Genomic DNA, 16555 nt, shown 5'->3' with positions numbered 1-16555 from the left:
TTTTGCACACTGAGCTTCTAGTTACTACCGTATTTTCCGGTGTATAAGACGACTTTTGAAACAAAAGTCAACCGAAAATCGGGGGCAAAAGACCAAAACTGCACAAAAATTACCTGCGGATCTTGACGACAAAGTAAGTCTTTTCTTCGAAGTGGGGGGTAGTCTTATACAGCGAATATAGGCCTAAACCTATGTTTTAATTGTAAAATTAGGGGGTCGTCTTATACACCGGAAAATATGGGTATATAATTTTTGAACCATATGATTACTTTTCCTTTGTTGTATATCTTTTATTTTCATTAGAATTAATAATTTTGTTTTCTTGTGCTTAGTTTTCTATGTACTTATCACTAATTACATATCAGAATCTTGGCCCTAATTTTCAATACATTAAAACACATCAGGCATTTTATCAAGTTCATTTTGTTGGATACACATTTTCTGAGTGTTCTCATATGCTTCAATTTGAATTGTTCTCTTTGACTGACGCATAGCTCCCATCCTAAGCTCTCATTCACTATTATCTTGGGGACTCTTTTTATCTTTCCTTTGTGTTTGTTGGATTCTATGCTGTTTTCTTTCTTCGGTTATTCCTTTCAGAGACTTTGTGATGCATAAAAATGTCTTTAGTCTATGCTTACCTTCAACAGATGGTTTAGTTGGGAATATAATTCTAGTTGGAAATAATTTTTTGCTTAGGCATGTCACAGTCTTTCTCCAATACCTTTTTGCTTCTAATGATGCTGTTGAGTAGTTTTGTTCCCAGTGTATTTCACAGTAATGTGAAATAAATGTAGGTGTTTCTGTCATCATATTACACAAGTCAGAGCTCTTGATCTAAAACTCATGACATTCAATTCTGGGAAATCTTAAATTATTTGATTTTCACTCCTCAGGTTTTTATGGTTGTTGTTTGATTCAAATGTTGTGGTGTCTGAGTTCCTGAACTTGTTATCTTTTCTTTTTGCCTTGCCTTCTAGATTTCCCAAACCTGTTTTCCTAGCATTTTTATTATGTCTTTTCTTTCCTTAATAAGTTTTAATCTATCTATTTTTTTCTCCTTATAAGCATACTACTGGTTTTGTTTCATGTATTATTTTATTTTACTGTCTGAGGAAATATTGAATAATAGATTTTTAAAAAGTTTTCTTACCCTGCCGAAACCGGTTTGGCTCAATGGATAGAGCATCGGCTTAGGGACTGAAAGGTCCCGGGTTCAATTCCGGTCAAGGGCATGTACCTTGGTTTCGGGCATATCCCCAGTGGGGGCTGTGCAGGAGGCAGCTGATCGATGACTCTCTCTCATCGATGTTTCTAACTCTGTATCTCTCTCCCTTCCTCTCTGTACAAAATCAATAAAATATATTTAAAAAAAAAAAGTTTTCTTACCCTTATAATGTCTCTATTTTTACCAAGTAGTTTTATTCAACTTTAGTTTTCTTAAGATATCCTGTGATACTTTCAGCTGATATTTATGAGTTGTTTAGAAATTCTGAGCAGTAGGTGGGTAGGGTGTATCTACTATATACTTCAATATAGAGTTTTGCCCTGGGTTACCTCATTGTGAATATACTTAACGAATTTTCCCTTGGGCAAATCAGATTTCCCCAAAGAAAACACATTCAATCTACTTGTGTAGGATTAGGATATAAACCTGGCTGATAGCACTGTGAGAGCTAAGATGAGGAAAAGGACTGGAGGTCTTCACATTCAGTATATATAATTTTCCTAATACTCCTGTGTTTTTAGTATAGAAACCAAACCTTAAACTGTACTTGCACCCTCCTTTTGGGAGATCCTCTCCTTTCCTACTATTCTTCCCTTTCCTTGATTTTCTTCTTTCTTGCTTCTCCTATCTTTCCTCCACCTCTGGCTTTCACTACCATCCTAGGCTTATACTGCTATGCTGGGAACTTCAAAGTAAATGTTCCAAAACAGTAATCTCTGCCCTCAGGTAAGAAAAAGCCCACCTTACCTTTTTATTTTTATTTTCTTTATTGATTTTAGAGAAAGGAGAGGGAGAGAGAGATAGAAACATCAATGATGAAGGAAAAACCACTGATCGGCTGCCTCCTGCACACCACCTACTGGAAATCAAGCCCACAACTTGGGTATGTGCCCTTGACGGAAACTGAACCTGTGACCTTTCAGTCTGCAGGCCGACACTCTATCCACTGAGCTAAACCGGTCAGGGCTCCACCTTGACTTTTCTGTCTCTTTTCCTTATTCTATGTCATTTCAGGACTATCTGAAATTTATTTGTTCCCCAATTTTTATTCACTTTCTCAACTTCCAATGGTTTGTTTCACTAAGTGCTTTTGTGGTTGGTCTGTGATGGACATGTATTTTTGTAATGGAAGGTAGCGATTTAGCTCTATAGTATTTTTCTGCTATAATCAAGTAGCAAGAATTAGCCATCATTCTGGCTCTAAAATCAAGGAACAGAAATTATCACCTTCCTTCTAAACTTCCTAAGAGATGAGAAGGCAAAATCAATCAATCAATCAATCAATCAATCAATCAATCAATCTCTGCAGCATCAAACGAAAAATGTAGCTAACTTCAAACTAAATTCCAACCTGGCCGGTGTAGCTCGATTGGTTGGAGCATCATCCCATATACCAAAAGGTGGTGGGTTTAATCCTGGGGCTTGGGAAGGGAAGGCAATCAATGTTTCTCTCTCGGATTGATGTTTTTCTCTTTCTCTCCTTTCCTCTCTCTCAAAGTCAACTTAAAAAAAATACCAAAAAAACAAATTGAATTCCAATACGACACCACTACAGAAAATTCCAACTTATCTATGCAAGTAAGGATTTATAATTTGAAATGATCAACTTCATATAGGACTTTCTCAATTTTTAGCTACCCAAAAAACAATGACTCTGCTTTTGCCAGGTAAGGGAGGAACAGAAAGTAAACAACAGTTCTAGCCTTTCTCTGGGAAGATATATAATACTATGTTCCAGATAAACTACAGGAAAATAATTTAAGAACACCTTTCTGTAACTCAAAAATTATAATGATCAAATTATTTAATTTATTTAATATGTGCATTAAAAACATCAAATATGACATACTGCACTTGCATAAAACTTTGAGTTCTACAAAATACCCATAACTTAGGTTATCTCACTCAAATAAAACCTGAATGAAAATGGTAGGGTAGACATCCTTTTAAATATCAGACACGTGGTGAGAGCTGACAACAATAAATTAACACTTAGGTCCTTATCCTTGAAATGTTCATAACTCAAGTAAGAAAGAAAAAATTTAACAAATAAACACTGCTGTATGTGTGATAAATGTGTATAAAGATCTAAGAAAGTACCAAGGACTGAATTAGTTGGTAAGTTGTAAGAAGGTTCTTATTTGATAGAAGAGAAACTGAGGCTCAGGAGAGCTAAATGATTAGACCAAGATTTGCAGCAGGTAAATAGCAAAGTCACATTTGAAGCTGTGTTTTTGCCTTCTAATCTAGTATTCCTTTTACTACATCAGACTCACTGCTCTCTGAAGTGTGACAGCTGCTTTATACTCCACGAGAGATGGCTTCTGTTGGTGAAAATTTTTCCTTTCCCTGTACCCTCTCCAATGTTTCTGGATAATCAGTGCTGATTTCTCTTCTATTTCCCGATTATGTTTTTCCACCTGACCTAAAAGGAGGACAGATACGATTACAACCTACTCATTTCTATGCTTTCTCAAATTCTGGATCCAGGACAATGATAGTAACAAAAAGCCTGCAGTTTTGTTTTTTTAATACTGTTTACTTATTTTCCATTATTTTATAATGATCTAAAACCAGCTCTCTGACATCCTCGAGAGATCCTGGATTGTGAGAGGGCACAGGCCAGGACGAGGAACCCCACTGGTGCATGATTGGGGCTGCGTAGAGTCACAGGAGTTTCACCAGCCAGGGAGGGACTGTGGGAGGGCTCCAGGGCATGTCCGGCCCCTATCATTCAGTCTCGATCATCCAGACCCCAGAAGCAAGCTAACCTAGCAGTTGGAGTGTCTGCCCCCTGGTGGTCAGTGAATATCATAGCAACTGGTCCACGGTCGACTGTCTGCTCACATCATAGTGAGCGGTTGAGCAGCCTTAGCAATATCATTAGCATGTTATGCTTTGATTGGTTGAATGGATGACCAGACACTTAGCATATTATGCTTTTATTATATTTAGTCAAGATTTAGAAGCAGCCCAAGTGCCCATCAGTAGGGAAGGGGATAAAAAAACTGTGGTACATTTTACACAATGGAATACTACTCTGCTATAAAAAGGAAAAAAATTTTACTGTTTGCAACAGCATGAATGGACCTGGAGAACATTATGCTAAGTGAAATAAGCCAGTGAAGAAAGGATAAAATACCATATGATTTCACTCAAGTGTAGAATTTAATGAATAAACTGAACTGCCAAGCAAAACAGAAACAGACTTATAGATAGAGAGCAGGCAGATAGCCCTGGTGGTCGTTGAAGGGTGGAAGGATTGAGCAAAAAAGAAAAAAAGAGAGAGAACTAATGGATATGGACGAGAGTGTGTAGATTTTTGGGGGATAGGAGGAAGGGGAATGGAAGAGGGCAAGAGAGGATAAATAGTGATGGAAAAATTAAATTAAAAAAATTTCAGGTTAGTGTGTCAAAGATAGCAAGAAGGTGTCAGAAAATTTGTATTGAGGCATGAGTAAAGTTCTGGTGGTAGAATGGTCATATTCTAACTCCTTACTTCAATTCACAGACAACTCTCTTTAAGAATATGTTTAGCTATTTCACTAATTTATCTGAACAATAAGAATTAAAAAGATTAGTGGAGATATACAGTAGCTCATCATTAACTAAGAGGCCTTAATCAGAAAAATAGTAACTTTTCTTTCAAGTCAAGAGATTTAATAAGATTTATCTGAAAATGGAGAAACAAAGGTACAAATTTTAAAAAGAAATCATCAGGTAGCTAGGAAATATGGTTTATTAAATGATATCCTAAACTTTTTTACATTTATAAAATTGATACTGCCACCCACCTGGATGAACAATTTCAAGCATATTCAGCCGTATTTCTCGGGAAACTCTCATGGCTCTCTGCCTTTCAAGTTGCAGTTGTAATCTGTTTTCCTCTTCTTCTTTCTGCCTTTTTAGTTTTAGTAATATCTTCGCTCGTTTGGATCTGTGATGGAAACATTAAATACCATATGTACAATTTTCATAAATCGTGTGTCCACTCAGAACTATGTGAAAAAATGCTTAAACTCATTAGTAAACATCTAAATAATGTTATAAAATCTTAAACCATAATTCCTAGTATTAGTGAATGATGAAATAAATTTTCATGTGCTGCCTCTATACAACCTTCTGGAGAAATATTTAAAATACAGATGGCCCTGGCTGGGTAGCTCAGTTGCTTGGAGCATCATCCAATGTGCCAAGGTCTCTGGTTATTGCACATACAAGAAACAACCAACAAATGTATAAGTAACTGGAACAGCAGTCTATATGTATCTTTCTCTCTCCACCTTCTTTTCTCTAAAATCAGTAAAAAGAAAAAAATAAATATCAAATGTCTTAAAAAATGGTAACCAATTAATTACATTTCCAATAAATTTCTTAAGGAAAAATGTGTTATATATTATCCTCCATAGCATTACAGCAGTAACAAGTTTAAAACAAAAATATGCTCACAATAGTGAGTTGGATAAATAAATACTGGTTCATTCAATGGATGGGTACTATAAAAATTTTTTTCTCAAAGAATATTCAGTAACATGGGAAGACATCAACAATCTAAGTTAAGTGAAAAAAATCAGGATAGAAAAGAGATCCAAATTGTTTAAAAAAAATATATGCATGCATGCATGCATGCATGCATACATACATATATATATATATATATATATATATATATATATATATATATTATATATACATACACTAGAGACCCAGTGCATGAAAATTCATGCATTGGAGGGGGTGTCCCTCAGCCTGGCCTGCCCTCTCTCACAGTCTGGGAGCCCTCAGGGGCGGGAGGCAACCTGGTGATCAGGGGAAGACGACACCCCCTTCATACCTCTGCTGCTGCTACTGCCAGCAGTGCAAGCCTCAGCCGTCCCTGCTTACCTGAGCCTTGGGCTGGCCCTGGGCAGCTAGGGGGCTGAAGGGACTAGGTGCCAGCATCTTCTGGCTGTGGGTGCCACCAACTTTGAGGGCGGGACAGTCAATTAGCTTATTCCCTCCTTATTGGCTGTGGGCAGTATCTTTGTGACAGCTTGAGGGTCAATTAGCATATTCCCTCTTTATTAGATAGGATTATGTGTATTTATTTATATAGAAAAACAAGTGATTAAAAACAAAACTTTCAACACATTCATGGTGTGATTATGCATGACTTTAATTTTCTTTAGAGGTTTACATATTTCTCAATTATTAGTATTATTTTTATAATATATGGTACAAAATTTTATTTAATTAGGATTTTTGTATTATCTGCTTTTACTCAACAAAATTTCTCCAGCCATTTCTAGCCAGTTTTGAATGCTTCCTAAATTACTATGTTAAGGAGATCACATGTGTCAATCTCTAGTAAATATACTATACTCAAAATTTCTTCAGATAATGATAAAGAAACCAAAGATTAAAAAAAGAAGCAGAATTCATTATTTATTTTATCTCTATAGACTTAATTTGCATGTATCTCACTCAAGAGCATTTTCTTTCTCTTATTCTATATAATAAAAGGCAAATTGTCCCCTCGGGCAGGAATTCAACTGACCAGGAGTTCAACCAGGGGGTGGGACTGGCCCACCAATCACCCATGGGGCTGGCTGGTTAACCTCCCCGTCCCCTCTCTCCATTCCCCTCCCCATTCCCCGTGGCCAGCACGACTTGATCTGGCTGTATCAGCCCTGATTGGGGGGGGGGGGCAGGCTGGCTGCACCCCACCTGTGCACAAAATTCATGCACCAGGCCTCTAGTATTCTTATAATTAAATTACCAACAAATGTAGTCAACGTGGCCATAGCTCAGTAGTATTATAAGGCAGATTCATAATGCTGTAGAGACAGTTATAATAATTTTAAACTCAATTTCTTGTGAAAAAGCAAAAACAAGTGTAAGACAACTTTAAAATAAAGTATTTTAAAATAGAGAAGAAAAACTCAGGAAATAATTTTGGTAACATTTCATGAATGTTGTTTTGTTTTCTTTCCATTTATTTCTTTTGTAATATATATTTTTATTGATTTCAGAGAAGGAAGAGGGACAGAGAGATAGAAACATCAATGATGAAAGAGAATCACTGATCAGTTTCTTCTTAGCCAGTTAACTGCCACAAGTCTAAAACAAAACCATCCCCACTGCATCTGTAGATGCTTATGGCGTACAAAGGACTAACTGCTACTTATTACAATTTGTTCTCTTTGGTTTTACACTTAGGCTAAAGTTGAGAATTTGTTTCAAAATGTCTTTCTTATAATTCCAAGATTCCTGCAGAGTAGTTGGAAGCTACAATCACATTCTCCCTACACCAAACCAGATTTACAGTTAAATTATAGAACAATCAATCTGAATATCCAACTGAAGATTAGCTGAACATAAGTACAATATTATAACCAATGATTTACAGAAGCCACGTAGAAACCAGTAAGATGAGCAGAGACATGGAAATGGGCTGGCCCCTATGCCCATGTGCAGTGGTTCAGAATATTTTAGTTGCAAAAGTCCCCCCTGAAGAGTATGGTACCTCAAACTCACAGACTGAAAGTAAAAAGATAGAAATAGATATTTCATGCAAATGGAAACAAAGAAAAGTGGGGTAGCAATACTTAGTATATCAGACAAAACAGACTTCAAAACAAAGGGTATAATAAGAGCCAAAGAGGACATTAAATAATACTAAAGATAGCCATTCAATAAGAGTATGTAACACTTGTAAACATATATGCACCCAATATAGAAGCTCCTAAATATATAAAGCAAGTCTTGATGGACATAAAGAGACTGATAAAAATACAGTCATAGTAGGGGATTTTAACACCCCACTGACATCAATGAATAGATTTTCCAGACAAAAAAACAAGAATAGTAGCTTAAGTGACACACTAGGTCAGACAGATTTAATTGTTGATGGGAATGCAGATTGGTGCAGCCACTGAGGAATGCACTGTGGCAGTAACTAAAAAAATTAAAAATAGAACTGCTTAATGACTCAGCAATTCCACTTCTGGGAATATATTCAAAGAACCACAAAACACTGATTTGAAAGAATATATACACCTCTATGTTCATTTACAATAGCCAAGATTTGGAAGCAGCTGAAGCCCCATCAGTAGATGAGTGAATAAAAAAACTGTGGTACATTTACACAGTGAACTACTACTAGGCTATAAAAAAAGAATAAAATTTTACCTTTTGCTACAGCATGGATGGATGGACCTGGAGAGTATATGCTTGATGAAGTAAGCCAGTAAGAGAAAGACAAGTACTATATGATTTCACTTCAATGTGGAATCAAATGAGCGAAATAAACTAACAATATAGAAAGAGACTCATAGATACAGGGAACAAACAGTTGTCAGAGGTTTGTTGGGGGGCTGGGTGAAATAGGTGAAATAATTAAGACAAACAAAATAAAAGGAAACAAAACTCAGACACAGACAACAGTACTGTGTAACCAGAGGGAAAAGGGGGTGAAGGGAGGGTAAAAAGGGTAAAGAGGGAATAGATGGTGATAAAAGACTTGAGTTTGGATGGTGAACACACAATACAATACAGATGATGTATTATAGAACTGTACACTTGAGACCTATATATTTTTATTAACTAATATCACCCCAATAAATTCATGAGGAGAGATAAGGAAGGGTGGGAGAGGATAAGAGATCAACCAAAAGACTTGTAGAAATGCATATAAGCATAACCAATGAATGCAGACAATAGAGGGGTGAGGACCTGTGCTGGGAGGTGGGAGAGGGCTGGGAGGTGGGGAAAGGAGATATATGTAATACTTTCAACAATAAAGAATTTTTTTTAAAAAAATTAAGAAACAAAACATAAATTCTTTCTTATCCTTATTATCAAAGATAGAAAAGACCTCAAATACGTGTGTGCCAAAAAAAAAAAAAGGTGTTCTAAAGAAGTTGTAGGGTGAACTGAATATTTCTACGTACATATCTTTTGCTCCTCCTGATACTCAGATCAAGTAAAAACCTTTCCCTTCCTTCCCACTAGCGGATGGAAGCATGCCTCTCTTTTGGACTGCCCCCCCCTGCAAAAGGTATGCCTTGTACAACATGTAAATAAGGGTTTTCCCTCTTACCTGTTCATAGAGGATAAAAGAGAACAGGCTCTACAGTATCTCCTTTCAAATTGATGAAAACAAAAAACACACACACTTGTTTCTAATTGAACTGATTATAAACACCTAGTATGCTTTACTATTATCTTTAACCCTTTGCACTCCGCTGTCCCCTCTCAGGGGACATCGGAATTCTAGCATATCACTCGGATGTCCCCTTTCAGGGGGGACATTGCAGTTTATTAGTGATTACGGGGAATTGAGTTAATTCAACGCACGTGTCCGCCGCAAAGTAGCGTCGAGTAGCTGATAGCCAATGTCCAGAATGGTTCAGAGTGCAAAGGGTTAATATACTATTAATAAACATAGTAATCATTAAAACTGCATCACTAGAACATTTGATATGTCAAAAAAACTGAGTTCGATAAACAGTTTAGGCATATAGGCTACGAAATATGGCAAACCTGGAAGACTATGAAGCATGCAGGTGAAAGTAAAAACCAGAAAGACAAAAAAAAGTGAGGTTTGGTGATTGAAATAATGAGTACATATTATAAATATGTGCTTCTGGATTCATATCCTTTAATTTCATATTTAAAGATATTTATTAGGATTTTGAACAAGATTTTTTTTTAAAATATATATTTTATTGATTTTGTACAGAGAGGAAGAGAGAGAGATAGAGAGTTAGAAACATCGATGAGAGAGTCATCGATCAGCTGCCTCTTGCACACCCCCCACTGGGGATATGCCTGCAACCAAGGCACATGCCCTTGACCGGAATCGAACCCGGGTCCCTTCAGTCCCCAAGCCGACGCTCTATCCATTGAGCCAAACCGGTCTCGGCAAGATATTTATTAGGATTTTGAATGTTTCCCCCCCTTAGTAACATTTTAGTGGGTAAGAGTGTCGATAATCACTTATCATTCAAATATTAAAACATTGTTAACTGGTTTAGTAGGCATATGACCATCTGGCATTTGTATAGCACTTTTGAAAACGAAATGACTGATGAGATATCATATTCTCTAATTAATTTATGTAAATGCATTCCATGATGTATATTTAATGAAGAGGAATTAACCAAACTACCAGCTGACAAGACATGAGAAACTCTCTAGGAATTCCTTTGTTGTGAAATAGTATGAACCTGAGGAGTACCATATGAATTAATGGGCAAAGCAGTTAATGGGCTCTCTTCCTTTACTCAACAAGCATTTTTTCCTGAGTAATTGCTACCTGCTTGGTACTACTATCCTAACAGAGAAGAGAAATAGTTATTCCCTTAAAGGAGCTCAGTTTCAAGGGTTAGCTAAAAGGTAGCAGAATATGTTAGTGGGTAGTGGAGTGGGAGATGCTGGATAAAAGAAGGTGAAGAGATTAGCCAAAGAACATATATGCATAGCCCATGGACATACACAAGAGTGTAATGAAGGCTAGGGGAGGTGGGGAGAAGGGGTAGCTGGGTGGAGGTGGACAAAGGAGGGAGTAAATGGGGAACATTTGTAATAGTGTCAACAATAAAAAAAAGGTAGCAGAATATGTATGAAGATTGAGTTGGAAGCAAATGAGTATCAACAAATGCAAAAAAGGCTTCCCAGAGTTTTCCTTATCTAACTAAAAGCAAAAAGGTCTGAGAAGTGAAGAGTGCCACAAATCCCTCTATCCCAAAGAAGTTTTATGGCCATGAATAAGATGGCCCTGCACAAATAAGCCCTATCTCCCATTCATTTCCCCAATATGCTTACCTTCCGACAGTTTGCTGCCCTTAGAAGCCTAAATCTCCTTTCTTTGCACCACAATTTATTTCAAAATTTACTAATCTTTGTTAGAATGTATATTAGCCCAAGTTCTAACCAACCCTTTGAGTTATTTATCATGTGAGATTTCTTCTGTGTGATATGCACTGCACAAGTAAATAAATTATTTTCTCCTGTTAATGTGCTTTTTTTCCCTTTTTTCTGTTAGTCTAATTTTCAGGGCCCCAACCAATGAACCTAAAATGGATAGAGAAAAAAATTGTTTTCTTTTCTTACAAAGTCAAAGATATAATTACAACAAATAAATATCAGCAACTCTATAATAGAAGTAGGTAAATTGTGAAGTTTCATGAAGTTAACTGGAGTAGCTATTAGCTGCTACAGAAAACAATGCTGAGGAAAAGAATACTTAACAGAAAATAGTTTCTGACCATGAAAAATGATTAAATAAAACAAACAGCCCTGGCTAGGTAGTTCAGTTGGTTAGAGTAGTAACTGGCAAACAGAGGCTCGCAAGCCACATGTGGCTCTTTGGCCCCTTGAGTGTGGCTCTTCCACAAAATACCACATGCGGGCGTGCATGTACAGTGTGACTGATACTTCATGGCCCATGTGCTGAAGTCGGTTTTCGGCTTGGGCGAATCTATTTTGAAGAAGTAGTTCTAACACCGAGCCATACTCAAGGGGCCAAATCGCCGCATGTGGCTTGCAAACCGCAGTTTGCCGACCACTGGGTTAGAGCGTCTGCCTGATACGCCATGGTTGTGGATTTGATTCTCAGTTAGAGCACATACAAGAATCAACCAATGAATGCATAAATAAGTGGAACAACAAGTCAATGTTTCTGTCTCTCATTCAAAAATAATTAAGTAAAAACAACAAAAAATCCTCCAAGAAAGTGCTTTAGCAAGGGAGACTAACAAAAAAGTGCCTCTTGCTGAATCTTCAGAGCTCTGATGCATCAGGGCCCATGATTCCATAACTGAGTGGTGGGCAATCCCTTCCCCCACAAAAAAAACATGAAAGTGGGAAATGAATATGAAATAATGATCTAACCACAAAGAGACAGAAATAACCTTTACAGAAAGCACAGATATAAAGGAAGCAAGAGAAGTTTGCATAAACTGTTACAACTAAAAGAGGAGGAAAGCTGCTGAAGCCTGAAGCAAACCTGAAATTAAACAATTAAATAGAACCTAAAGGTTAAAACTATACCGCAGTCCATCCTAAAACTTCAAATCCAAAATACTGGAAACAAATTCATTATAATGTGAGATTTGAATAATTTTGGTTTAAAAGATAAATTCTTTTAATGAAAATATTTATAACCAATCTGGTTTGGTTACATAAAGCAACAGAATTTCTATTTTAAAGTAATGTATTATGAATTAGATTCCATAGTCATATTTCTGTTCTTTAATAATGCAAGAGAAAGTAATTTGGCATATTTGGCAACTACTATGAGAGTAAACATTAAATATCTGAATCCATAAATAGGATCCATATTTATTTTTAACATATTTTTATTGATTTCAGAAAGGAAGGGAGAGGAAGAGAGATAGAAATATCAACGATGAGCCGAAACCAGTTTGGCTCAGTGGTAGAGCGTCGGTCTGTGGACTGAAAGGTCCCGGGTTCGAATCCGGTCAAGGGCATGTACCTTGGTTGCGGGCACATCCCTGGTAGGGGGTGTGCAAGAGGCAGCTGGTCGATGTTTCTCATCGACATTTCTAGCTCTCTATCCCTCTCTCCTCCTCTCTGTAAAAAATCAATAATCAATTAAAAAAAATATCAATGATGAGAGGGAATCATTGATTGACTGCCTCCTGCATGTTGGGACTGAGCCCGAAACCCAGGCATGTGCCCTTGACTGGAATCCAACCTGCTACCCAGGGCTAGAGTACCTTTAAATATAAGGGGATATTAGCTGAGGTTAATAACAGGTAGAATCAGTAAGTAATGAATATATTACGGAGGAAGGCTATACTAAGAAATGTCAGCTCCTGAACAGAAGAATATATACACAGTGTCTCTCGAGGCATTCATCATTTCCCTAATTTATATGACCAAAGAAATCCTTTTTAAAAATTCGAAAGGAGCATTTAGGATAGACAATAAACTGAGCAATGATGGAATGGATTATACTTGCCTCTCATGAGGACTATTTAATTACCTAGATTTGCAAATCTTCAAGGGCAAAAATGTGCCATATGTATTATCCCTAACATTTTCTAAATGTCAGTACTATACTAAAAAAACAACAACTTTATATTAATCATGTGAGGTACACAGATAATTATCCCCATTTCATAGATGGGAAATTTCAGGCTGAGAGAAGTGAGGCAATTTGTCTAAGGTCTTCAGCCCATAAGTTGCTGAAGTAAGATTCAAACTCAAGTCTGGTTAGCTCTCCAATATCTAGTATCATATATCCAATATCTCCAATATCCTCAGGCATATATGTGACAATTTAAATATGTTTAAAGAATTAATGTTTTTTTTGCGTTTTGTTTTTTTTTTTGCTACCAACAAAACTCATGCACAATATTAATATCCTATCTTTAACTTTTCTTTGAAGGAAACTTTCATCAATAAAAAGAATGTCTACTAAAGGATTCAGTTACACACAATAGCTTCAATATCTGCCACTAAGTCATCCAGATTGTTACAGGAAATGAAAAGTGTGCACACTTGTGCACACATTAGCCTTAGATCATCTAATGAAAAAGTTATTTATGATAAAGAATGCGTTTGTCATGCAGTCTAACTTAAAGCTAAATTTTAGATCACTATTTTAAAATATTTTTAAAACTGAGAAATGCAGCTGCAGTTATTCAAAGAATAGTTTCAGGTGTTTTGTTTTTTTTTTTTTTTTTTTTTAAACACATTGACTTCTGAAACATGCGAGTTTCACTTTAGTAAAATAAAATTTAGCTTTAAGTTAGGCTGCCTGAGAAATCACTCTAAGGCTTGACTGTATCATTTATGACCTGGGAGCTAAGTAATTTGTGTTTGTGCTCTTTTCATTGCCTCTAAGAATCTGGATGGGTTAGTCACATCAAAAACTGGGCTATGTCTTCAGTATTTCATTTTTAGTCGACTTGAAATAGAGATAAATGACAGTCTATGTCATATCGCAATAACCATGTATATCCATGCCCTTTACTTAGGAAGATCAGGTTAACATACTTAAAACACATGTTTTAATCACATGTTTTAATCACAATTACATATGAACAGCAATTTTTGGTTTTAAGGTTTTGAAGAGGTTAATGACTATCACTGGCTCTTTCAGTAGATTTGGCCCAAAAACACTTCTTAAGTAAGACTGTGTATCTGTTACATTATATTCATGTCTTACTTTATTCCCTTTGTTTTGAAAGCAAGGCTGGTTACTGGAGTGCTGTAACTCAGAAATTTACAGAACAATGAAAAATAAGAATAAAAGAAACAGATTAGAAAATTGAAGAAAACCCCAAAATCTAAAATTCCTGTTTTTACTCAACTGTACTCTAATAAGTAATATGTAGCCTCCTCAGGTGACCATTCCTTTCACCAAAAATTCTTACCTGAAATTCCTTTGCAAAGTAATCACAGCAGATGGAAGCTTCTTTAATCTCTTTCTAGTTTGGAAACCCTTCCAATAAGCTTGAATCAAGCATGCTGCTTGATGTAGTTTCTGAAATTAAATGCCAGAATTAATTTAGAGATATCTCTAAAAAAGACTTTTTTAGAGAATTATCAGGCCTGGGGAAGTATTAATCTCATCTCTAATAAGTTGGGCAGGAGGCAACATTTTCATAGGCCCATGGCAGGGAAAACCTAAGAATATTAAACCTGACCTCCCAAAGGAGGCATGTTAGACTCATTTAGACAATATCTAGAATGTATTCAAGATATAGTCTGATGAGCTTCAAGTATTTCTTTCTTCTGCTTATTTAACAACTCTAATCTCTCTTCTTGACAACTTATTCAAAGATTCAAGGTACTAAAATCAACCCATAAATAACCCCTTTTCCTATCAAACTATGGCTGCTCTGGATCTTAGAGGGAAATAACTTTAAAAAGGGGGAGAGAGAACAAAGATTTAAGAGGCTATCATTCCAATATTTTGAAACTAAAGAGTTTATTGAAATGTTAGCAAATAATTTTTATAATTGCACATTATTTTTATAATTTAATACCTGCTCTTCTACTTCCTGATAGACCTTCGGGCTTAAAAGGCTAATGAGCTGTCTAAATTCATGACGAAACTCTATCCCAGGTTTTTGTTTATTTAGTAGATTTCTTAGTCCTGAAATGGAATAACAAAAATACAACTGTTAATAATGAGATATGATTGTTATCTAATAAGCATTAATTTAAGGTTAAGGCTAATTTAGAAACAAATGAACACAAGATTAATCACATTTTTCTTTTTTCTTCTCTCAAAGACTTCTAGATGGAGATATTTAGGATACTCCTCTGTCCTAAGAGTTATGTGCTCTGTGTCTGAAGAGCTCTGTGTCTGATCTGATCCAAAATCTGTCTAGTCAATTTCTTTAATAAAAAAGGGGGACTGGAATCACTGTGGTAAGTCAAAGAGTAGTGATACAGAATTTATTTTCTGTTTTAACATGAATACCTTAGACTAAAATATTTTTTAAAAGATAATGAATACATACTTTGTAATACCTACCCAGTGGAAAAACTTAAGCAGGCTATTTGTCATTATTATTTTTTACCTATTTAAAAATACATATCTGTGTGTGTGTGTGTGTATTAATTTCAGAGAGGAAAGGAGAGGGAGAGACAGATAGAAACATCAATGACGAGAGAGAATCATTGATTGGCTGCCTCCTGTATGCCCCCGCCCCAGTTGGGGATTGAGTGTGCAACCAGGCAAGTGTCCTGACAAGGAATCCAACTATGATCTCCTGGTTCATGGGTTGACACTCAATCACTGAGCCATGCTGTCTGACCTATTTGTCATTATTAAAGTTATTACTAAGTAATAGAGTATACAGTAATACAAATAACTTGGGACAAACTAATAGCTTCCTGAGAAAATACTATAAAGTACTATAACAGTATAATAAGCACTTTCATCCAAAATAAAACAGAGTAGTAGTATGAGGTACAAAGAAAGTATAATTTCCAAGGCATGTTGAAATGATATATAATAACATATGTATTTAAAATAAATAACTAAGCTACAATGGCTTTAGGGTGCAAAATTGGGGGAGCCACTATATGGATATTTTCATGATTAATATTCTAAGAGTGATATTCTCAGCAATATTAATAATTGTAAAATATTTTGAAAAAACTGGGTAAGTTCTACCATTGAGTAAAGAAAGAGAAGAGGATTGTTAAGGTGAAATTCCTTTATTATGAACTGTTCTAACAGTCACATTTCTATAGAAGAAGTCTAATTACAGATTTTTAAAAATGTACATACACCTGGCACAATATCAACTAGAAGGTTTTATTACTGGGAATTTCTTTCCCTCTCTGTTCCTTTAACAC

General features: G+C 36.0%; 1 protein-coding gene across 5 annotated transcripts in view; it reads right to left on the bottom strand.

The window, feature by feature from the left end:
- Positions 1-16555, bottom strand: part of IQCB1 (IQ motif containing B1) — a 48539-nt gene that overhangs the window by 5817 nt on the left and 26167 nt on the right. For 4 of the 5 annotated variants that reach the window (XM_036445980.1, XM_036445983.2, XM_045583954.1 and 1 more), the window contains 4 exons: positions 15232-15341; positions 14617-14726; positions 5023-5165; positions 3505-3653 (listed from right to left, as the gene is read on the bottom strand). In XM_036445980.1, coding sequence (XP_036301873.1) covers positions 3505-3653; positions 5023-5165; positions 14617-14726; positions 15232-15341 — 512 coding nt within the window. The remainder of the gene's footprint in view (positions 1-3504; positions 3654-5022; positions 5166-14616; positions 14727-15231; positions 15342-16555) is intronic. The other variant, XM_036445984.1, reaches the window with a different exon arrangement.

This window comes from Pipistrellus kuhlii, unplaced genomic scaffold (genome assembly GCF_014108245.1).
Source record: "Pipistrellus kuhlii isolate mPipKuh1 unplaced genomic scaffold, mPipKuh1.p scaffold_m20_p_2, whole genome shotgun sequence".
In the NCBI taxonomy this organism is placed as follows: Eukaryota; Metazoa; Chordata; class Mammalia; order Chiroptera; family Vespertilionidae; genus Pipistrellus; species Pipistrellus kuhlii.
Note: the sequence above shows the minus strand (reverse complement) of the source record. Positions and strands in the feature narration are given on the sequence as shown.